Below are 24,824 nucleotides of genomic sequence, written 5' to 3' on the forward strand. Positions count from 1 at the left end.
CTGTTGTGCCAGCTTACACACATATATGAAATAGAAAGTAAAACAAGTTACCAAAAGGTCAAACTATGTAAAACAATATGATCATAATTACCAATGTGCACAACATAAAACGTATGGTGACTGCTAATGAAAAGCACCACTTGCCTGTAAGTTACCTCACACACACTGTCCCACATGTTGCAAATATTTTACACTGTTCCAGACAGGGAAACATATGAACTAGTGCTGAATAATAACTTCTAACCTACGTTAATTCCTTTATCATAATTGCTAAAACACTAGTTAGGTAATCAGGTAAGCATGCTGCCAACGGGATAATTACATACACTTTTTTATACAACACAAAACAAAACCTGTAGCTTTATGTTTATTTTGTCTTTAGGCAACATAAGAAACACATCCACACACGTATCATTTCTGATGAGCTGAGATGTACTTTACTTTTGTCAGGCTTATGTGTTTATCGCACTCCAAATTTCTTAAGAAGCAGACATTCCCCTTGCAAGAAAAGACAGAGAACTGACCAGCATCATCCTGCTTCCATGTGTCTGGCACTTCGCATCTTTATTTTCACTAGTGCTTAAAAGTCTACACAGATCAAAAATAAAAGTGAAAAAGAACAGAATGTTTTTCACTATACAGCTACTTAATGGGCTTGGGATAAAAAACACATTCTGCTCAGGCTTGCTGAGCTTAACTAGATAGCCACTTCTCCAGGATTTGCTTATCAGACTGAACATTAGAAAAGCTAACATAGACATGCAGTGGAACACAGGGCAGATGAAAAACAAAAGCCTAAGCAATTTTAGGGAGTAATTGTCTTGAAACATCTTTAAGCGTTTGCTTATCAGGACTACTAAGCACTCCTGTATGAAAGAAACATCATTTTAATTCTGGTAATTGCTTCAAAGCTCGACTGAACAAAACATCCCAAAGACCCAAATTTTGGCTACAGTGGAGATTTTACCCTGGTAAGTCTCCAGGACTGAACTATAAATTAACACGGTGTTTTACAAATAAGCAGAAGTTAAAAGAAAAGTGTCAGAAATGTGTGTATAGTAGCAACAAAAACTACAACACATCCCAGAAAAATATGCTAAGACATAAAAAAATGTAATTTTTAATGTTTTGAAAGCATTAGTTGCATTTTACTACTATTTTTCTTTATTTATTTGTATATATCTATCTGACTTAGGTCAATTTTAGGACTCATGAAAGAGCTGAGTTTATTTTCTGATTGACTTGCAGTTGATTTCTTAGGGCAACTCTTTCCTTTCTTTGTATAGTTGTATGGTTTTATTAATGATTTCATTTTTTCCTCTCCTTTCTTCCTTTACGCTTGTATTTTCTTTCATCTCTACTTTGTTATGGGTTTTTTAATACTTTGTTGTATCATTCCTCATATTTTTGAAATAACATGCTTCATGTATCATGAAATGCATAGAAAAAATTCCTTTTTCAGTCACACTGTTGCTTTGTGTGCACACGATCGATTTCCTGTGTAATACAGCTGGTGAAACGCTGGACACAGTCAGTTATGAACGGTTCTGCATGTAGACTGTGCATGCTGGCAGCATACTAACAGAAAACTTTGTTCCCTCCACTTACTCTGGCAGAGAGCTGCTGGGAAACACTACCTGCTATGATTCCTCTGTGGTTGGAAAATTCTGCTCTTCAGTGCGTTCCAGGTACTCCCACTGCTTGGGAGACAGCGGTGTTTCCTGAATATTTCTAAAATGCAGCATACAGATACTTGCACAAGTGCTGGGAAGTTTGATCAGGATGGTTATTCAGTGTAACAGCAAATACAGCTGCCAGAATTCTTTGCTCTGGAATATTTTATGAATTTGTTCCAGGTGGAAATCCACCTCTCTTCCTTCTCTCCTTCCTCAGATAGGAAACCAAACAGTGTATTCTCTTGGCTGGTTCTTTCCTTGCTTGCCATTGGCACAGTGTTGACTGCTTTTGTATATCTTTTGTTATTTCTCTAATTGATAGAACCTACGTTCGCCAGAAAACTAAATTCAGCTCTTCCATGAGTCCTAAAATTGGCCTAAGTCAGACAGGTGGTTATAAATAATAATTTAAAAAAAGTAGTAAAAAAGTAGTAAAATAAAACTAATGCTTTCAAAACATCAAAAATTACAATTTCACACAATCTGGGTCTTTACTCCTACAAGATTCACCTGAACAAAACAGCCTGCAGGCATAGTTTCTAAGCAGTTTTATTTTACATAACTTTGGAACCAGAAAGTCACAGGATGATGCACTCACTAGTCCTTAACAGAATCAGGAAGGACTATCAAAATGTGCAATATCCACTTATGCCAAAATACCTGAAGGGCTATATAGATTGCCGTAAACGATCCCTCGTGAATTTGTCGAAAATCATTATTCTAATCATAGCTATGTTATTATCCAGTGTGTGTCTGCCATCAGGCAGTACAGACAACTTGTTGTATAAGAATAAATGTATTTCCACATGAACATTCTAGACTGCATTTGTGTTGCTTACCTCTACATTTAACATCCCTATCATTAACAAATTAAATGAAATAGATGAAAAATTTGCTTAATAGTTCAGTTGAAAGTTCAGATTATTAATGCCTCAACAGTCAAGAATTAGAATGCACTTACGCCCTTAAGTAAATTATCATTCTGACATTAAATCAATTCTACTTTAGTCTTGCCAAAATATTAGAATATAAAGCGTTTCACCTACTCTCATTCTACTCACTGCTCAATTCAAAATTTGTTATTTCACATTTCTAAATTCAGTCAGGACTATGTAAGAGTCCTAATTTCAATGCTGTGAATTAACAGATAGTTTTCCAAGATCCATCCTCTCAATTTGGAGAACAACTGCAAGTCTTACTGACTTGGCTTAGTTCACCAAGCAGCACTTGAGTATTAAACTTTGCTTCCTGAACAGTTAACATCCACTCCTAAATATCACCATTTTTGTCAAAAAGTAGAAATGTTTGACTTTCTACTGATTGACTGATGTGCTTGACCTGATATTCCCATTCTTTGTGGATATATAATTAGGCAGTTAAGCTAGATTTTACTGTTTTGCAATCCAGCTTTTAATCACGTAGGTTACAAATAACTGGTGAGTTATTTATAAATGAAAACTCAAAGATAATGTAATCAGTACTAGTAGGGCTAACTACATGAAATGCTTTATTTTAAAATTTCTTCAGATTTTTTTGTTATTTCACACTGATAAAGCACAGCAGTGCTTGAGGTAATGACAGTTACAATGTGAGGTACTTCTCCTTCACTGGAAAATTCTGCCTGAAAGTCTTAAATTTCCCAGACCTGTGCAGGATCGGTCCAGATGAGTTTTTGCCAACGTCCCTCCTGATCAAGAAGTAAGAGTGAGCTATGTGGTAGTGGGGACCATTGTACCTGTCAGACTACAAATAGAAAAGAAGATTCCACATTCCAATGTCAACGCTGAGTAAACCACCTAAAGTGCAAACTAACACGAAGCAGAGTCACAAGTTTCCACTACTCTGTGCTCTGTACATGAAGCAGAGCCAAAAGTTTCCACCACTCTGCGCTCTGTAGCATAAGATCAAATAGATATTCAAGCACCCAGTTAACGTGACAGGAGGAAAAGTAATTCTCTGCTCCTCCACTACACCAAGCAGGATCAATGACCAGGAAATTTAAGGAGTTTATGTAAGGAGCATAGACTTGCAAAATGTAGGATCAGGAAACTATAAAGACCACAGAATTCAGCCTATTATGTACTTACCATATTACTTTTTAAATATTTTCTTTCTGAGGAATTTATCCTGATTGCAACCACTGTTTCGTACGAATCTGTAAAAAATTCACTACATTATATTTCCTACTATCTATTTATTAAAAATCTCTAGGCACAGATGAGAATTCAAAGAAATCAGGACGCTAAGTCTGTTTGCCCATATGTGAAGATTAGTTTCCAAAAGAACAACTTCTATTATTCTGGATACAAGTTTAAAGAAGTAATATCATAGAGAGTTTTAGAAACCTGATGCTAGAATTAAGGAAGAGCCTAAATATGCTACTCTTTACCCTAGAGCAAAATTAGCAGCACTTTGAAGTTCTGACACAAAATCTTCAAAGTCTGGCTAACATTAACAAAGAGTTTGGGTTGACGTACACTGTTCAAAAGGGACTATGAAATCTGTAGGCCTGAATAAACTATCATGGTTTAGGATCCAACCTTTCCATCCCCTCCTTACAGTCCTGTGTGGCTCCAGACCTCCCTGGCAGACTTCCCTTCTTCCTAGCTTTGGCCACAGGATACACCGCAGGATTTATATCCAGAGGCAGGGTTTCAGGATCCCAGGGTTCAGCATGAGGTCTCATCAACATTTCCCTGTTCTGTTTCCATGTTCCTTTATGTTCTCCAGTGCTACACAGAACACCACAGATTAGAGTTACTGTGGTACCTAATCTAACCAACAAGGCGAACAGATAAAGGGCTCCTAGAAAAGCAAACACGCCTGTGCAATTCCTATCAACTGCCACCTTGGCCCACAGTAACATTTCAACAGGCTGCATTTATCATGGACCCAGCCTCTACCAAGCACACAAGCAGAAAAGCTAATTTCACAGGAAAAATTCCAGGCCTCACATTCTGTTCAGTATTGACCTCACCAATTCTATTATACAAATAGCTAGGAAGATGCTACTGCTATATTTTTGCTATGGAAATACTCCAGGCTTGCTTCTCCAATATTTTGCATTTTGCTTGGACACAGGCGTAAGGGAAAAGTGGGTGTAAATCACTGATATTCTGATTTGTTGATATTTAAAGCTTATTTTGCACTGCTGTGTAAAAACTATATGCTCATCTTGGTACCTGGGCAGTAAACACTGATGAGGAAAACTGTTCTAACTGCATTTTACTGGGCAAGCTTTTAAAACAAGTTGTAAGCTGTAAATAATTGTAAGATGGACTTTTTGTATATTTATTTTACTGGGTAAATAAATAAAAGTTTCCTGGACTTGGTTCAAGGTTTTTATATTTGCGGGCTATTTCCCAGTCTTAGTTTTCAACTTAAAGCAAGAGAAAGCAGTACACTGTTATGTTTCACAGAACATCTATTATGTTGTTGCATGACAAAAACACCGACCATACTAATACTTACTCTAATTCATTGAATAGTATCTCCTTAAACTTGGCAGTAAAGAACAAAGAATTCCAAATGTAATTCTCAACATCCCCAGCTCCAGACACTGGCAGAGTTTAGAAACCAGGCTTTCTCAAAAGGAATGCTTTTAACTTTAGCACTAACGGCTAAAATTATGGTAGAAAAAGTGTATTTCCTTTTTCCTTCAAACACCCACTGTCTTCTGTGCAATTCAGCCCAAGGTTATAGAAAACTCTATGTTCCAAGTTTGGTGATCCAAATCCTTCTGTCTTTTCTCAGGCAAAACTCCCACTGAAGTCAGTGAAATCAGTGGGACTTTTGCCTGGGTAAGAACTGCTGGGTTTGGCTCAGAACATATGTGGCTCTGTAAGCTAAGGAGAATGTGAAGAGAATGTGAGTGAAAGTCATTGCTGCATGTAAGTAGCTCATGTTTCCAGCCACAAAAATCTTAAATTACTTTATAATATACAAATCAGCATCTTAGTAATTTCCTATTCCTTACATTACATTGTAGAACACGTATGACGAAAGGACTAGAGAAAAGGTGGTACAACTGTTGATAGAGCTAAGTGACTACGATGACACTAATTCTGCCTGCAGTTACAGCTTTTCAGTACTATTTCTTACTTAGCAATCACAAAAAAAAAAAATCTGGGACCTACAATAAAAACTGCTTGAAAAAAAGGCAGGCAAGGACTACTTGAACATGCAGCTCTGCCTAGAGCTGGGTATCTTGTGAGTGGGAAGCTCTGCGTAAAGCTGTGTCCTGCTGCAACCCAAGGGATAATGTTCTTCAGTATGTCTCACAGCCCCACTAGAAAACTGGAGAATACCTGAGATACAGAAAGATTTAGGTTAAGAGAAATGTTTCATGGAAAACAAAACACTCTATTACTTCATAGGTAGAATATCACTGTTGTGATGTGTCCATTTTGGGTCTTCAAGGGATCTTAGCATGCTTACACTCGCCTGTGTAGCATATTCTCTCTCAAACACATGTATGTGCACTCCGTGTGAATTCAGCCTATGTTCTCAGGTTTGGACAGCCCTAAACACCATCAGTATTGTAAGAAAACAGATGTGGGGATTTTAATAATTGTTTAAGAGCAAAAAACGGTTCAAACTGAAGTGAAACAATTAAAAACTTTACAATAAAGCACAGATTTGATTGAACTAATTTTAGCCAACCTTCAATGTTCCACAGAACTACATTTTAACATCATGCTTCATTTTTAATTTGCTTCTGCGTGTTATCTTTCCCCTGCTTTTTAGCTTCTTTCAAGTTTAGATTCAAATTCGTAAATAGGTTTCCAACCCTTGTAAAACTCAACTTTTCATAAATTAAATAACTGAACTTTTTTGCTCGCTTTGAGCATGAGACATTGATAAGACTGCATCACTCCACTAGCAAAAAAATCACATACCTTAAGTTCTGCCTTTTGATATTTTTGAGTCCTACTCTTCTGCTCTGCCAGTATGCACATAAAACAGTTGGATCTGCCACATGAAGATAACTATCACAGACACTTAGACCTCTCCTACGCTCCTTGAATAGAGATTTAAGGATTCAGGCTCCACTCAGGCAGCAGAATTTTAAAAGTAATAGGAAACAGATACAAATCTCTTGCATACTAATTTTCCATCCCTCCTCAGTGTTCTCCGTTCTGTACCTGTAAGAAACTAAGACAAAGCATTCTCACCTGTGTATCAGCCACACACAGTATATTTCAAGACTTATATAAGCTGCGATACTCTCTACACATGATCCTCAGAGAAATTACCTGGCTTACTAACTGGTGGAAGGTCCTCAATCCAAACACAAATCTGAGGAAGTTTTTTGTAAAGAACTCCGAAAGTTTTAAAAACAACTTTTCCCCTATTCAGTACATTTCAAAAGAAAGTTTAAACCTTTCTAATGAATTGACAGAACTGGACGAACTACACGAGTATTTCAATTGTCCCATCATTCTCACAGAACTGTATGCAGTCTTACTCCACCAGATGCAGAAATAAGATTACTTTTTAAAAAAAATCCCTCTGTAACATTTAAGGCCAAACCACTTAAATAATAATTTTATTTATTTATTTATTCTTTTGCTTCTGCCCAGTAGGCCTTTTTCCATCTGGGTTTGGAAGAGCACTTTGGGAGACAATCACACAGGACAAAAGTGTTGCTGGACTTCAGCAAGAGAAGCCCGTGGAAGACAAGAAGGATTTGCTGCAAGGGAGGGGTCACACAAGCCTACATTCCAAACAACGAAAGGTTACAGCAATAGAAGACCTGTCTGCACCAAAACCCTACGTTTCACGATCAGTCAGTGAGTGTTCTACTCTCCAAAACCTCAGAGCACAGGGCTACCACCTTCTCTCTTCCCACACTATTCCTACTGCAAGTCCTTCATGACTCACAGGAAGGGAAAAACTCCAGCTTTCCCATCCAAATCAAATTATTGTATCAAAATCTAAACTAATTATACTTAAGGGGGAAAAAATAGATGCAACAGGATGCAGAACAGTATTTCCAAAAAAGTTCAGATCTGTAATACAGGCATAGGTTCTCATTTTCCTTGCACAAAAAGTTGTTTTCAGTAAAAAGAAATCTGTATTCTTTGTACCCTTAATACTTTCAAGTAATAGGAACAGAAGAGATTCTCTCCCTCAGGTTTATTTGAAAGAATCTAACAAACACACTGGCTTTCTGTTTAGGAAGGAAGCCACGTATGGCCATCTGTTATGATGTCACTGCTGAACTTGCCTAAAAAACCTGGGTGAAGGTGGCCAAAAATAGAGAATTTGTAAAGTCAAATGGTCTTGCAAATTGATTACCATGCATGGTTACCATACAAAAAAGCAGTGAGGATGGATTCTATCTGGGAGATAAAGATGGGAAGAAAGTATCAACTTGTGCCACTCACACAGAGTGTGGGTTTAAACCTCTGTGGCACGGTTCTCCTTTTCTTTCTGGCAAGACTGCTGAACTATGCTGCAGCAGATATTTCCATCAGTTGTGTCTTCACCTGTTTTAAAACCAGTAGAGGAACTGAACTCTCCACATTGTTGACACAGACCAGTGCATTCCAGAAGAGACAAAGCTTATAGCAACAGGAAACAAGTCAGAGGACAAATAAATATTACTACTTTCGCCTTCTACATAGCTGGAAACCACTAACTCTTCGGATGAAAAACTGATGCTGTTCTACCGGGTCGCCATGATAGATCTTAGAAAGACACAGACAGTTTTATGATCCTCTAAGTGCTCTTTGCTGAAAGTGAAACTCGGAAATAATAAAGCATTTTCTTACAGCTGAATCCTGATGGCAACTGCTGCCAATTCAACAGTAAACTGGCTTCAAGCATGTGGAGTCAGATGGTTTCAGCTTCACCACTACAGGGAAACCAACTCTGTAGCCTGGCACAATCACTACCTGGAAATCTGCCATGATTGTGCATTGAGTTAAGCTCCAGATAGACTTTAAGGGTTGAACTTTAAATCATTTGTATTTTTAATGTACACAAATAAATTTATAGCTGTATAAAAAAAGTCATGCTTCAGAGATTAACCTTTAATAACCTCTCTTGCTATGTTAACAAAGACATTTAAAATCTGCCTCTCCAAGTTACACAGGACTCAGGTTAATGAAGGCAATTCAAAAAGAAATTTTAGGGCCTCATTATATCTAATAAGGGATTAGTGACACCAGCAATTTTTAAGACCATTTGTGGACACTTTGATGCTGCCCTGTGGCTTGGGACTCCCTCATTTTACCTCAGGATTCCCAGATGAAGGTAAGTTTGGCAAAGTGAATAGAATGTTATAGAAAGGAGTGGCATGTAGGACTTGAAAATGGAAATAATTTTCGGAATGTCATGACATACAGCTTTCATTATAGGCATCGTACCACCTAACATTTTAGTGTTATCCCTATTTAACAGATGAGAAAAGTAAGGTCAACCAAGTAAAACAATCTGCCTTAAGACTCTCATGCAGCAGAGTTTACCAAAGAAGAATACCTATGGCTGAGCAGTACTTACCTGATGCTAATGCTGCCATAGACACTACCGGAAGTTTCCTACTCCTGCAGTCAAATAGAGGCAAGACAAGAAATATATGGCAGAGTAGGGACTATTCAACAGGAAGTTTTAAGATCTGAGCAGTTTTAAAGACACTGAAAACTTTAATGGCTTACCTATATCTTTTTGGTAACAGGAGATTATGTAGAAGAAAGTGATTCTACTAGCACTCCCAGTTAGAAAAGTTGACAGTATGAGCCTGTCTTACCTCTGGTAGAGAATCCGTACAGAAATCACCTGTTTTGAACATCACAACTTCAGAAAAGTTGTATTTGAAATATCCTGACTAACTAGACAATAAAGGATCCATATGGGAAAGATTCATTAAATCATGGTTGGCCTGTATCATCAAAACTGAACCAGCTATGGAAGTTAGTATATTGATAGGAAGAAATTAAAGCTGGCAAAGCAATTCTGATGACATTCCAAATCAGAAAAAAAGCTTGCCTTTTCTCTTAGTTGCTATTGTAGAACCATTTCCAAAATTACTCCAATTTCTAAACAGAAAAATGCAAAAGGCCTTACAGAGATGTTAATGACTTTACATATTTTCTAGGAAATTGTCAAATATTCAGACTATCCAAGTTTTGTAGGCTTATTTCCAAACAAAAGGCATATTCCTAAATTTAACTACTTATCTCAGAACCTTCACAGACAGAAGGCAAAAAAAGAAAAAAGCAGAAATCATCAGGTTTAGAAGAAAGATCATAAGATAAGATGAACTGAGACAGAAAGTCGAACATGATTACCTACAAGGACAATTATAATTTTATATTCCAGTATGACTATTAAAGCTTCTATTTTTTGACTAGACAAAACAGTAAAAATACTCATAAGTGAAAAACACCGAAGAGAAAATTTAGTTACATTTTTTAGAGCTTCAAGGACATTTGACTTCTGACCATTAACTATAAGGCTTCCACAGTTTGTATTTTATCTCAAAAAGTTCAACAAATCCCTAGCAGAAATCATTCCACAGGATAGACATAAAAAAGAAAAACAAAAACAAAAACCAAGAAAACTCAGCCACCCAAGTGCTAAAGCAATGCATTCATACACCTGATAATACTCTACAACTGTTGATGTGACTTCACAAACTGTGGTCTGTAGTCTGGGCTTTGTACAGTCTACACAAATACACAGAAAGGCCTTGAATTCTCCACAGATCATTCACCAGTCTCCATCTTTTGACAATGTTTTAAAATTAGACTTAAAAAAATAAAATAAAATAAAAAGCTTGCTATGCAACAGCACTTTTATGAATGAAAAAGGGACAGAATTTCTCCTGAAGTTTTAGCACTGCCATTCTAAAATGGTTTGCACAGAGTTTAGTTAGCTCTTACTATTTTCGGATATGCCCCACATCAGATGTTTTTATCCTTCCTTATGTCACTGGCTATCACATTTATTTCCAGATCCTCCCAACCAATGCATTTACAACTCAGCCATTGTAGAGGTATTTGTACTATGCATACAGGAAAACTTGCATCTAGTCAAGGCAGCAGGATTTGGCTAACGACATCTCTTTCCTAAATCTCGAGTTGCCTAGAATGAAACTCCATTTATGACAGTTTTAAATCAGTGACAATTTGGCTTTCATCGTCTTCATCAGAGCCAAGACTTCACCTTGACATTCCCAATGTTGACCCTCCTCTTATGCTTCCCTGCAATGTCTGCCTAATGATGTCTCCAATAGATCCCACAAAGCTGATTGTTTTTCAGGTCATTTTCTTACATTCCTATAGATCCATGGCCAAATCTTCTTAAAGCAAACAATGTTTTAAGCAACAGAGTTCACTTCTTACTTTCTCAAATTTTGCCATACTGTTTATGATAAAGTAGAATTCTGACCTAAAGCAGGAGTATTAGCATTTTCTAGCAACATCAGTTTGTTATCCAAGAATGAACTTCTTATCCTTTCCAGGGAGAGGTGAAAGTTCTACAAATTTTAACTTTTTTGCTAGGTATTCCCAGCTTTCTCTTCAACAGAGAGAAGAACTCAGTCCTGAAACTTGAGCTAGAACAGTGCTATAAGCATGGAAATTTGTTCTTGCAAGTTCTGAAGTGTTTCTCCTTCACTAAAATACAGCTTCACCAGCTCTTTAATGCTTATTTAGCAGCTGAAAACAGCTGCAGATGTTAACTTTTGATCTCATCTGCTCTCAATCAATTCTTAAAATGAACGGTTGCATGTACAGCTGGAGCTACACCAACTGCCACTCTTTCCAAAGACTAATGGACTTCTGTGCATCCCAATGCTGACTTCTGACAACATGGAAAAATGTATTAGATTTTTCCCATGTAACTCCTACTTTTTCAGTACACTGTATCTCGTCTTGTAAACTAATATTTACTGATTCTTCTTTCCTAAAATTGCCTTTGGGAAAATCATAAAAGAATTAGATGGTTCTTTTTTCACAAGCAGAATCCACTGCAGTGACAATGACAAAACTAAAATTAGCTTAATGACTCTATGTCTGCACTACTTCAGGTGATGGACAGAAAAAATCCACACTTAACAAATAACATTTATCACCACCTTTAAAAATAGTGTGATATTTAGGTAGTTTGCTAGGACTGGGAATGAAGAAGAAGCCAGAACTGTACTTGAGAGCTTCCTGGCCTTATTCTCACTGAGACTAATGTTCCTTTAAAGCCTTTCAGTATTGACATAGCTATGTAAAGAGAAGTTAGCACACCTAAAAGTGAGACTACTAATCTTTCTGATTTCTTCTGAATAAGTCACTGAAATTTTTTACCCTTATTTGAACCCTAAGCATGGTTTTACTTAGTTATTAACCATTTTTATGTGGTTAGAAACGATTTCTACCATTACAAATAAAGCACCATGATATTAGTTGTGACTTCTAGAATTTCTCACTCTCATCTGACAACTAGAAGTGGTGGTCATTCAGAAAGAAAATGTAGGAAACAACTCAGTCTCTGCAGACTTGGTCTTCCCAGAGATAATCCCCAATAGCCACACTATGACAGCTGGATGCATGACGTATTTTCTTACTTCTGCTATCTGAATGGTCTGACAGTGGAGTTGCTTCTCATTTTGCTTTGCTTTAGATTTATTCATTTTGTGGATCATAATAAAACAGTTGAAGAAATATCTCTGCTTCTTATGCTGACCATTCTCAATTACTCTCTTCTTTGGTAATGCATTGCTCTTCCAAGCGCCATCATATCGCCAATAATCAAGCATCTCAATGAAAGTAACATGTCATGAGATTTGGTGTATGCTCCATCAGGCAGCCTGAGGATAACACTAAATAGTTGACCCTGAAATACTAGACAATCACCTGAGTACCTGAAAATTTCAACAAGATGAGATGCAGTCACAGTGAAAATGATGTTGTAATCACCCCATGTCACAAGCAGGGAGTGTGTGTGATGTCCTTGATGGCGTGGGGCTACAATGCCATTATCACTTTTCCTCCTCCAGTTCCTCCACAATACCTAGAAAATGTGGGCCTGATATATAAGCAAATACTTAACAAAATTGTCTTCAGTTCAACAGATTGGCTCAAATAACATAATTCTATCATTTCAGTAAAGAATTTTCCATTTAATGAAGAAGTAAGAAAAGTAATTTATATAGTTATTCTGTGTCCTTGTGCTTTTCTAGAGGATATTGGCTCATAGCTAACATCAAAACAGTTGGTGCCCCTGGCTAGAATACTTCACTATCACCTGCTCATTCACGCACTAAATAAATCTGAGTTTTCAAGTACTTACAAGTAAGAGTCCAGCACGTGTTTCAAATGCTCTATTCAAGTCCAGATGTGAATATACCCTCCATACGCTGAATGCTATCAATGTGGTTTTGTTGTCTCTACAGCAGTTAAAACTCGTTTCAAAAGTATACTGAAATTATCACATTAAGAGAAAGAAGAGATCTTTACTTAGAGAGGGTAATTTCTTATGGTAAATCTATTAACTGTTTGGGATTAAAATGCAGCATTTCCATATGTTTTTATTATTGCTTCTACAGTTTCAGCTTCCAAGGAGCAAGAAAGCAATCTTTTATTAAAATACCCATCTTTCTACTCCTATGTTATCCTTCACTTGTGATGACTTACATATTAGTCAGTATCTTTTCAAAAAATAGTTCTAAAAAACCTTTTAAATTTTCGATGAAAGAAGTGGTTTCTACCCAACATATTTTAACAACAAAAGGATTTTTCCTTCAAGTCAAAAACGTTGAAGGATTTATTCCCACCACCATGACATTTTGGGAAGAAGTCTCATGAAAAATGGAAGCAAATATTATGCTGCAGTCGAAAAGCAGTTACAGTTGGAAGGATTAATTTATTGACTTCTAATTCACCTCATTCTCCTGTGTTTGCCAAATAGGTGGGAGTGGAAATTTGTTAAAAACTTCTGTCTCTTGATAAAACCTTCCTCACAACCCACACGCTGGGAAAATAATATCTGTAACCCATGAAGAAACAGATCGACAGCTTCAGGCAATCACTTACACAGGCAAACCTTTCATTTAATACTCTCTCATGCTTTCATGTGTCTCATTTAGAAGGGGTCTTTAAAGAGAAGCAACGTACCTGCTGTCAGTGATATAATTGCTGTGTTAGTGCCTTTGGGTCCTTAAACACACCAGTGGATGATGTTTGATCCCTGCTGCCGTCCTTTTGGCAGTGATGAATAGTAGTGATATGGAAGGAACAATCAAGAAAGCTACTCATCAAATAAGGATAGGGACATGTGTCACACATACCAGCCCCCTTCTATCCACTCTTTCAACCACGAAGTGAAAATTTCCTTTACTTTCCTGATCACCACATAATTCTCTCCAACTCTTGACTCACAGGCTCTGAGCCACAGCCCAGTGAGCACTGCTAGTAATCCATCTACAGCAGTATACCTGCAGGAAAGCTTGGAGCAAAATTACAGTTTTAACTTTAACAGCAGGGCATTTGTTTAGTTACTTAGCACAGCCTCTTCTGTGTGCCAGGTCTAATTTCCACAACGGCCCTGGTGGCAAGAGGCTGGGTAAGTCTATTAACCAACTAGTTTCCTTAAAATGCGTACATCATCCACACGCAGAATGTAACAGTGCTGTATACAAAATGAAAGATAATCTCAGATGCTGGGGGAGGGTGTGGGGGGGAAGAGTTTTAAGAAGTGATATTACTTAAAGGTAACCACCAGCAGTTTACAAGAACTTCCATTCTTTTAATTAAACATTTTATGAGTCTTGGAACACTTTCCTGTGCCCTATTATGCATCAGAGCACTTAAAAAAAATTCAGAGCCTTATAACATTACCATAAAGAGACAGGAAAACCAAAGAAGTCTTCTTTAGTAGAAAGATCTATTTATACAATGACTGTTATGATTTAAAAACAATTACAGGGACTTATTTTACTTACTAGATTTTATTCCCTCCTCTTCTGTTTGTGAATATCTTTCAATACATCCTAATATAAACTACTCACCGCCTAAATTCATTGCCGCATTTATATGCTCAGCATGTTTGAATCAAATATTAAAATTCAAGATGAACTCACTGTGCCAGAAGAAAAAGCATTTACATTACAGTGATAAAAATACATTCATCAGCATTCAATTTTGAGTGAATAACTAATTCAAAAGGAAAAAAAAAATAAAGCAAGTAAATCAAAAGAACTAATACCGATAATGAAATACAACAAAGAAAGTGCTTTGCTAGATGTTAGTTTCAAGGTAAAACAGTATTTCCAGGTCTAAAATTCATGGTAAATTCTTTAAAACATGTCTATCTAATAAGTAATCCAACAAGTTTCTAGGATAGCTTTCCAGAAAATGGTCTATGAACCATGTTTAAGAAACAAATTAGCTCATCCATCACATGTAACTAGTTATTTGGTAATGACTTAATGAATTTAGCTTAACTATGGCAGGACTGAGCATGATGCTGTAATTACTGTGGGAATTACTGTAGCCCTCAATCTGTCTTTTAGATGTTTATAGCATGGAACAAGCAGCTCAGCGTAGCCTGAACCAGAGCCCAAAGTCAAAAGGCTTTGGATCTAGGCCTATGATCTGAGAGCTATTAAGGAGGTACCCTTACAGACTTCTTGCCAGTACGTAGCGCTACGCTAATACTTCACTCTTGTCTTTTCCACAATAGGCAAGGATACGCAGTATAGGAAGAATTAAAAGCCCTACAGAAATCCTGAGAAGAAAATGGGAAGAACATTTATTCCACCTAATGACAAAGTGTGAAAGGATACATTTTGAGTCATTTTGCTTGAATGTAATTAACTTTACACCGAACATCCTACTACAGTAAGTTTACATCAAAGTTTTTAAAGCAAAATAGAGTTGTGTTACTAATACAGCAGTTGAGACAGACAATAAAGTAGGAAAAGTGAGGCAAGAATTCCAGAGGTCAAATAAACCTGTTCTGTAGTACTTACAGTAAAACTGCAATACAGAGTATATTCTTGTAATTTGGCCACGTCTGTGGATATTTACTTGACAGGGTTATTTTTCAACTATGGTATGTCTCACTTTCAGATGTTCTGCTGGTGATGTCAGCAATTACTGCCATATGTAAATTACCATCTGTTTTTTTCTAACTCAGAATAAGGTAATTTTTAAGCAAATCCAAATAACATTTTTTAATGTATGCTAAATAAATAAATGGCTCAATTTCTCCTTAGCTACCAGTCCACAAAGGCTCTCAAACATTCCCATGCTTCATGAATAGAAGGGTTAAGGGCAATCTTTCATGGGAAAATATAGTCAAGGTGATGTATCAATTTCTCAGGATAATCAATTGAAGCTCTACTAACCTTGGCTTGCAGATGGGAATACTCAGGTACAGAGATGAGAAATTATTTTTGTCAGTATGTCTGTAGGAGAAATTATGTTTTCTTATATGCTGGCCCCATGAAAAGTCAGAGATGGAAATGCTTGTTTTATTAGGTCGTATCGTGTGCTCCCTGCCTATAATTGAAGAAGTCGTACCAGTAACTGGAGCCTGGTGACTGCGCAGATACAGGTTAACTAGTTCATTTCCTGGCCATACAGAGTTTCTTTGAGACAGTGCTAGGATATAAAACCATTAAGGTGCTGGAAAGGCTGATTTGTCAGGTATACCTAAAAGTTGTTCTTACTGACGACTGTTTCGAGCTTCTGAATGGTATTTTACCTCTGTGGCCCAGGAACCTGTGAGTAATAGCTGTGTAACAGCACTCCCCTATCTCACGGGACTATCACAAGGATAAGAAAAGAAGACAACAAAATCCACAGATAGAAAGGTAATCGGGGCCATGCAAATACAGCTGGTAACATAAAGCCAAATGCAATAAATTAGGATCATTAACAGTCATGTAGTGTAAACATCGCCATGTTCAATCTCCATACTCCTTCCACACAACTGTACTGACATTTCATCAGCCTACTCTTGTGTGACCTGCTGATTAGCTGTCTCCCTGCGCCTCTTCACAAGTACACACCATTTGCCACACATACGGTCAAACCTGATGCACAACACTGGAAGATTCCACTGAGTAAGGTCAGAAATCTTACTCCAACACACAGAAATAAGTCACAATGCTGAGATAAGGTGCACTCCCCAGCTAACCTCAGAAACTGACTGAGCAGGCAGGAAAGAATTCTACACAGGGCATACCCTGGAGATGTTTTCTAAAATGCTCTACGAAGGTTTTTCTTCCACAGCCCAGTAGAGCACAGAATTAACTCTATATATGCATGCATATATGCACACACATGAAGTTTTAGAAGCAAAATCACAACTTCAAGGTTACAATAAGGATCACAGGTCTTTTAACAAGGTAGGAAAGATAATAATTAGGAACAGGAGAAATGGTTCAGGTCTAATAGAAACTCTCTTTAGTCTCTTCTGAAACCAAAACAATCTATCTATTTTTAGGCATGAATGAAATCAGTTTACCTACAAAGACAGTGTTAAAAGCATTCATTTTCATGTAGCTTGCTACTGTATTTTCTTTTGGCCAGAAAGGGAACCTTGTCTCTTGAGTGTAAAGTGTGTGTAGTTTGGATTACTGTCTGAAGCAAATCTTCTCAAGTTTGTTATTAATTCCTTTGCCAGTTTTTCAGTTAAATACGCTATGGACCCGTAATTGTTCTTAAGTTTCTTGCAATGGGTTCCATTTGCTTAGTGGAGATTGTGACACCTGAACCTGTTTGGAACCGAATCATCTTTTGAACTGCTGACAAGTTCACTTCGCTTCTCTGGTTCCTGTGGACAAGTCACATGCTGCAGAGAGTACACTACATAGAAATGAATAGAAGCTCACAACAAGAGGGTCCTCTGCATTTCTGTGTGTTTATTCCTGGTCTTCCAACTTGGGACACTGTGTAAAACAACAGTTCCAATTATCAACTCGTAAGCACCAATCAGAACCAGCAGACTCTCTAGCACACAAAGATCAAGACTCGAAGTTGCTCAGACTCCCTTAGTCATTTTTGCAGGTAGAATGTGATGTTTCCACCTCCTTTATGTCCAAATTTCAAAGGGAAGCATTTCACATCTGTGACCAAACATAGCATTTATAATAAAAAACATATTAAAACAAGTTTTGAGGACATCATTTAGTATCTTCCATGCTTCATGTGAACTGCTTTATGAAGAAACCTAAACAGAATTTAGTATTCGGATATTCTAAGCTAAACAGTATCCATGTATTTACATCAAAATTTTGCTTCTATAAGCAACTTCATTTATTACATGTAGCAAAATATTCTGTTATCTGAACAAATACTATTCAAGAACTGAAAATAATTAGGTTTAAACGTTACAAATCTGTTTCTATTCACTTAAACCTGTTGCAAGTTCTGTGTTAGGTCATACATCATATATTTTTATGATTAGTCAGATTATGATTAATTGCCGCACTAAAACACAAATCAAATTAAGTTACATGTGAGGCTTAGTTCCCTTTGTCTACACATTTTGTCACACAAACTGATTTTTTTTTAAAGTTAATAGAAAACAATATAAACTCAAAATTGTACAATTTGATTTTTCTTTTTTGCTGAGGAGGCCAGCCTGGTGACTTTTACACATTTGCATAGCTTCACTGACACCTGTACTGATTCAAGTAGTACTGATTCACAGGCAGTGTGTGCAACATTAAAGAAGCTCCTTCAATGGGAGGAGAATCCAGCTGAAACAACTAAAATCTCAAGGAAGGTGAAATTCTCTTCTCAAAATAGAAACATCTATCAAGTATACTGAGAAAACAATATTTAAAAGGCTACCTGCTCGACAACGAAGTGAAGGCTAATGCTTAGGGACTTGAAAATACAGAGACAGGCCATTCCTCAGGAAGACCCTCTAGCTGCCCAGAGATTTCTCAAGTCCAATGTATCTAGCCAAACCAACGGTTTTCTTTCTAAAGATACCTGCAAACCACTAGATTAGAAGAAAGGGGAAGCAGGAAATCTTAAGTATTGTTGTGAAATTAGGAGTTCAGGCCTCAGGCATTCTGCATAGTATCACACACGTTTACCCTGCTTCATCTTTACTTTCTAATTCCTCATTACACAGGTTTCAATCTGATGCCAGCTCAGCCTTAGCTCTTTCTCAGTCACAGAAGACGACAGCAGTATAGTTTGTTGATGAGGACAACTGCTCCTGGACACCCCAGAGAGAAGGAAGCTGAACTCTGAGCCTCTAGCAAGGCTGATCCAGGAAGCAGGTACCAGCTAGAGCCTCCAGCTATGGAAGAAGAGAGTCATGCTCATTTCCTAAGAAGTACATGCACAAAAAATTTGGTCTTGGCCACTGCAAATGTGGTGTAAGTTGCAAAGTTATACAACCTTATTTCCCTCCTGAATGGAAAAGTGATGCAATGCAGTTTCACTGACTTCAGGCCAAGTTGTTCCTTAACAACAAATGAAAAGCAGAACATAATTATACACACATTAGAACAAGTGTTACAGGTTCCTTAAGAATTATAAGGGTAAAAGCATAACAGTTGGATTTTTATAATTTTCAATTTCTTGAATGGTCCAAGTTCTGCAGCATTAAAATACAGATAGAGCAAGCTGGCAAGAAAAGCAACTTCCCAGTGACTTTATAATCTATCACAAACTGACAGTTTTATGAGCAAAACTTTTAAAAACGCACACCTATAAATCAATTAAAATATTCAGAGAAGTAAACAGAACAGTTCAAAGGAGCACAAAACTACAATCCAGGTTCCTTTGAAAAATGGCTTCTCACTTATTTTCCCTGTCTTCAATTCAGTCTGTTCACCAGGGGAAAAATCTTAACTGGGTAATTTCCTAGAGAAATAATATTTATGTAGCCAAGGTTCTGCAGCTGGAGCAGGGAAATGCAGAAGATTATCGGGTGGTCTCTTACAATACAGGACAAAGAATTACTATATTAATAATAGTAGGCACAGTGTATTTTTATTATGTAATTTTCAAAATTAGCCATATGAACATAATAAAGGAGAAAATTTCTCACTACCTATTAAAACATACAACCTAAGATTCATTGATAAAGTAACAGGCCATTTTTCATATTCTGTCTGCTGTATCAGCTGAAAAACTAAGAACAACAGTACAGTTTAAAGTACTTGGCATATGGATCACAGCGCTAAAACATTCCACATTGCACTTTTACTGCAGAAATTCATTTCCAGGTAAGAACACAGCATTGCTTTTATTTTACTTGCTAACGAGGATAATTGGCAGGCAACACTGCTGCTGCTCTAGATTTGTTCTTTATATGGATCTCTGAAGACCACATGTGCATGTAGTGGTGACAGAAATATTTTCCATATGAGCCACCACACATTTTGAGGTCCCTCAGTCTGCACAAGGTGAGTCCATCTATCATTCTCTGTGCTCAGTAACAATCAACCAGGAAGTTAAAAACTTCAGTGACAACTAGAGGGCAATGATCTGCTTCCAGTTGCTCTGATCATCAATCCATTTAAATTCCCTGAGCCTCTGCTGAAAACTTTTCCCTGTTTTAATTAGATCAAAGGCAGCACAAGATTTCATTAAAAGACATTTTCTTGAATCAAAACCATTACAACTTCTATTTTTAAAACATTCTGAAAGCAAAATACAGTTTATGTCTAGACATATGAGCTACAGAGAGTGTCAACCACACACTGTTGGACAAGGTGTTTTTTCCAGTTCACTTCCACTTTCTTTTACCAGGGAAAGTAATTGCTCTGGACTTTATTAGGCTACTATAAACTTCTGACAGGGCTAACAAAAAACTAAGCTCTAAGGCAGAATCACTATTTTCAGAATATTTACTTAAGGAAGGCATATTATGGAACAAAACTATTTAAAATGCATAACTATACATCACATTTCAGTTAGAGAGAGGGAGAATGAGTATCAAATCTGTTTTCTTTTAGTAACTTCATTAGATGAAATATTTCATATCTAATAGTACTATGCCTGAGGAATTATTTCCCGAACGACAATAAGTAACTGAAATTTTTTGCTTTGGTATGAAATAAGAACTTGATGAAAAACTGCTCCGACAAGAACAAAAGTCTGGAAAATTGCTCTTTGCAAATCAAGCAGCAACTTTTCAGAGTGTAGCAAGGGCAGTTCTATTCTATTACTTAAGATTTCTCATATTAAGAATGCATGAAGTCCCTCTTTAATTATATGACGTAGATTTTTTAAAAATAAAGTTTTTTTATGCCCTGCCGCATACTAAACATCACATAGATTTGCACAAAAAGAATGCTACTAAAGTAATGGAACTTGGAGTTTCTACATGCTCACATCCCCAAAATATATCCTTTGTATTTTCAGTCATGCACGTTTTTTGTAGAAAATCTGAACAGAACGCTACCATCTACTTCTGCAACGAGTATCATATTTCTCTGTAAGTCAGTAAAGAAAAAATCACAAATCACAGTCATGTCTCACAGAAAGCATATTGTATACCAAATCGAAAGCTAGCTTTCAAATGACTCTCCCTCAGTACCTATAGGCTTTTGCAAAAAACAAAAACTCCAACAAAACCCCAAACACTCCCCCTCTAAAGAAACACATCCCCCAAATTAAACCAAACCAAAACAATAGCTTTTACATATGAAGCAAACAACGCAAGTCTAAAATGTTTAGCAACATAGAAATGATTCACAATCCGTCGCTACAGATAGGAAGAAAATACAACTCTGACAAGCCGATTTTTGACAAGACATTATACTTTGCTTACCTCACCCCCAGGTCTTGCTAACACTGCTGTCTGAAAGCAGAGCAACGTTAGTATCAGGTAGCTGACAAACATTATTACCCGAAGTTAGAGCTACCCTGGAGGAGAAAGCCCTCTGCCAAGTACTAACAGCTAGCAGATGCACTTGTGTCTCAGTCTCACAGCCCTCAGCTCTTCTAGGTACGACTCCTTCTCCCTCTCCCCCTTGCTATCGCACTCACTGCACGACCAGGAGCTTTGCTCTCAGCCACTGCTCTGAAGACAACTGGTAAGTTGATCTCTTCATGTAATGACTTCTCCCTGCTGGGGGAGGGGGCTCAGCCAGCAATGAGCTGGGGGGCTGCAGTCAGTATAAAGCAAAGAAGGGGAGGGACAGAAAGGGTCCCTGCCAAGTTATGCATCTGCTGTGATTCATGGAACGAGCTAAACGGTAACCTTTAATGCACGAGGAGGTTTGGCAACGCGTTATTGACTTAGGCAGGCATGATTGGAGAAACAGGCTACAGCAGCTTGCAAAAGATGCCTGTTGATGGTTAGACGGCATGTGCTACTTAAAGGTACAGCACCTCCTTTTATTGAAGAAGTTTATAGTAAATAAATCATAAATCAAAACCTTATCAGGAAGCAGCCGATGGTTTTACACTCAGCCCTACACCAGCACCATCCTGCTGCCTGAGTGGCCTGAATCCTGCCAGGGTCTCAGGCAGAATCTGCTGGTTCTCACTCCCAGCCCAGAGGGAACCCAAATGTTCATTCACTCTCAAGAACATCACAGCTACTTCCCAAAATGGACCCCCATCCTTCAGAGCAATCCTGGAGCAGGGCATGGATGAAATATCTTTTTCATATTATAACTGAACTAAGAAAAAAAAAAAGAAAAAAAGAAAAAAGATTTACAACAGTCCAACCCATCAAATAACCTGCTTTCACTAAGCAAGAAGTGCAAGCCTTTGAAAATAAAATCTTTTATTTTAGAAGATGAGTAAGACCTATTTTCAATTAAAAAATTAAATAGTATTAAAAGCCTAATACAAAGCTGAATTATTACATCTCGCAAGCAGACCACTGAGTGTTTGTCCCCAAAACAAGTAAAATTGCAAACAGAGCTATAAAAGTTGGAGCACTTCCCTTAAGTTGAGTATGTCTGATTGTAATATCTAAGCAGTAGACATTTTCTTATGGTAAACTAAGCAACACAAAAATACAGAATATAAAAAAAAAGTTTTGAACCCCTGTGATCTACCACATTCAACAACAGGAGAGAACAACTGTTTTATAACACATATGGGATGCTCCAGTCCTCCCTTTCCTTCCCTTCCTCATTTTACTTTTTAACTTTTAACTTTCCTGTTGCCTATTTAAGTATTTTATCATGGGAATGTCTTAAAGTTCCAACTCCTGAAGTCAAGAAGTCACACTATATTCTCATCTTTCATGTAAATATGTATTTCTTACCCTTATGGTTGCAGGGGAAAATCTCAAAAATATGACCCAAGAATAACCTGGTCTCGTGTGTCAGACAGTAAACCACATGAACTCAGAATACAAATATCTCAAAATTTTAGGAGGCAGGAAGTAAAAATTTTGGCGAAATTGAGAAGCACACCATTACTATGTATTAGATTTCTTTTTGTAATTTGATAAGCTTGGTACACACTGCTGAGTATGTCGGATTCTTCACCCTAGTTTTAAAACAGCTTTACCATTCTTTTCCTCTGCTATGAGAGGTGAAAGATACAAATATTTTCCCTCTTTTTAAAAAATATTTAAATAAATCATAACAACAGAATACTTTCATGTATTGGAGAGCTTTCAGAATTGTAATTAAATACAGTCAAACTCCTAATCCAATATGGAAAATTAGCATTCTCATTGCTGCTAAAAGCCCGAATTCTGCTGTTTTGAATTTGGATATCTGGTTCTCTAGCATAGCAAAATCTGAGCTGTATTAAGCAGACATCATCGTCACTGCACCTCTTCCCTCCCAGGTCTTTCCTTTCACAGGGTACTACTATTGTCCGTAACGTGTACTATCTCTTGTCCTGCCTAACCAGACTCACAACGCTGTGTCTCTTCTACCTCTACAGAAAAACCTGTCCTCTGTAGTCTCTCAATCAGCAGACCACCTTTCCCAGATCAATCTGTTTTTTCCCTGTCGTTATACAGCGTTGCAGCACCATGGTTCCGGCAGCATTACCGCCAACCCCTGCTAGCACTGTGTTCAGTGAGGGCATGCCAGGCAGGAAGCAATGCAGCGTAGGCCAAGCAGGACTAGGGGTCTCCATCGCAGAGGAGTCCCCTTCAGCTGACTCCCCTCAAGGGAACAGTACAAGCTTAACAAGATTTGAAAAGCCTGAGTGAGTGTTTCAGTATGGAGCTCATGAGAAGCTCTTCCGAATGGTCTGAATGATCACAGGCAGCTGGCCACAGAGTTCCAGGAGCTGTGACTGACAGCCAAACCTGCAGTTTTTGAAAACTTGACACTATAACCTTAATGGTACTTTCTGGCAAAAATCATCCAGAACTCTCTACTACTGTGTTGGTCTCACAAATACAACACCTCACTCCAAGACCTAAAGGAAGGATGCATTTTGCCCCTTTCTAAGGCAAGCTGAAGGTTTGCCGATTACCGCTGCCATTACAGACAGCTACTCTGTACACTGGTTGCTTATGGCAAAGTTTCCAGACTAAAAATGTAAAGCCAAATAAACTTAAGGAAATTTTCCATCAAAACCCTGTCAGGAAGCCAACTCATCCTTTCATATTTTTTTGAAATATCTAGATGTGCCATGAAAGGAAAAAGGATAGTGAACAAACTGCCAACTAAACCAGAGTTCAAAACACTTCCAACACGAGAGCTCCAACTATGACACTTAAAACTACCGTTTCAGTGCCTGAAAAAGTTTAAAAAGAACCAAAACACAATTTCAGATGTTGCAGTGTGTAACAAAAACTACAGAGATGAAAGTTGCAGATTGACTACTGTTTCCATAAAATAAAGCTTTGCCTTTTCCTGTAGCTCTTCACAAAGGGAACTAATTTTTGTGAATAAATGTATAGCAGAGGCACAAAATTGCCAATCCCTTCCTTTTTAATGGCAGATAGAAAAGCAAAATTAAAAAATTAAGAGTAACTACAATTTTAGTCTTGTCACTGCTGATCATTCCAGAAAGCAGTATATATCCTCTGTAAATAATAAAACACCTTATCAAAGTCTAACTGAATATTATTAGGATGACTTTCTGAGCACAGAAAACTGTACTACATTCCCATTTAATAAGTCATATAACTAGTTCTTTCCATATGCGTTTAATTTTTCCTCTACAAAAATATACAGGCAGAATTCCCTGAAATCCAGAAGCTGGTATTCTGTTCTCCATATTAAGACAAGAGATCTGTCCATAC

The 24,824-nt window shown here is 37.4% G+C and overlaps 1 protein-coding gene across 2 annotated transcripts in view; it reads right to left on the bottom strand.

Moving 5' to 3' along the window:
- The window catches only part of THSD4 (thrombospondin type 1 domain containing 4), a 279,442-nt gene that overhangs the window by 96,341 nt on the left and 158,277 nt on the right, over window positions 1-24,824 (bottom strand). Inside the window, exon 1 of one of the 2 annotated variants that reach the window (XM_009991441.2) lies at window positions 21,423-21,494. The exons of the other annotated variant lie outside the window; for it this stretch is intronic. Within the exon in view, the coding sequence (XP_009989743.2) occupies window positions 21,423-21,494 (72 nt within the window). Of the gene's footprint in view, window positions 1-21,422; window positions 21,495-24,824 lie in introns of those variants that run through there. 2 annotated transcript variants of the gene reach the window in all.

This window comes from Tauraco erythrolophus, chromosome 14 (assembly GCF_009769465.1).
Source record: "Tauraco erythrolophus isolate bTauEry1 chromosome 14, bTauEry1.pri, whole genome shotgun sequence".
NCBI lineage: Eukaryota > Metazoa > Chordata > Aves > Musophagiformes > Musophagidae > Tauraco > Tauraco erythrolophus.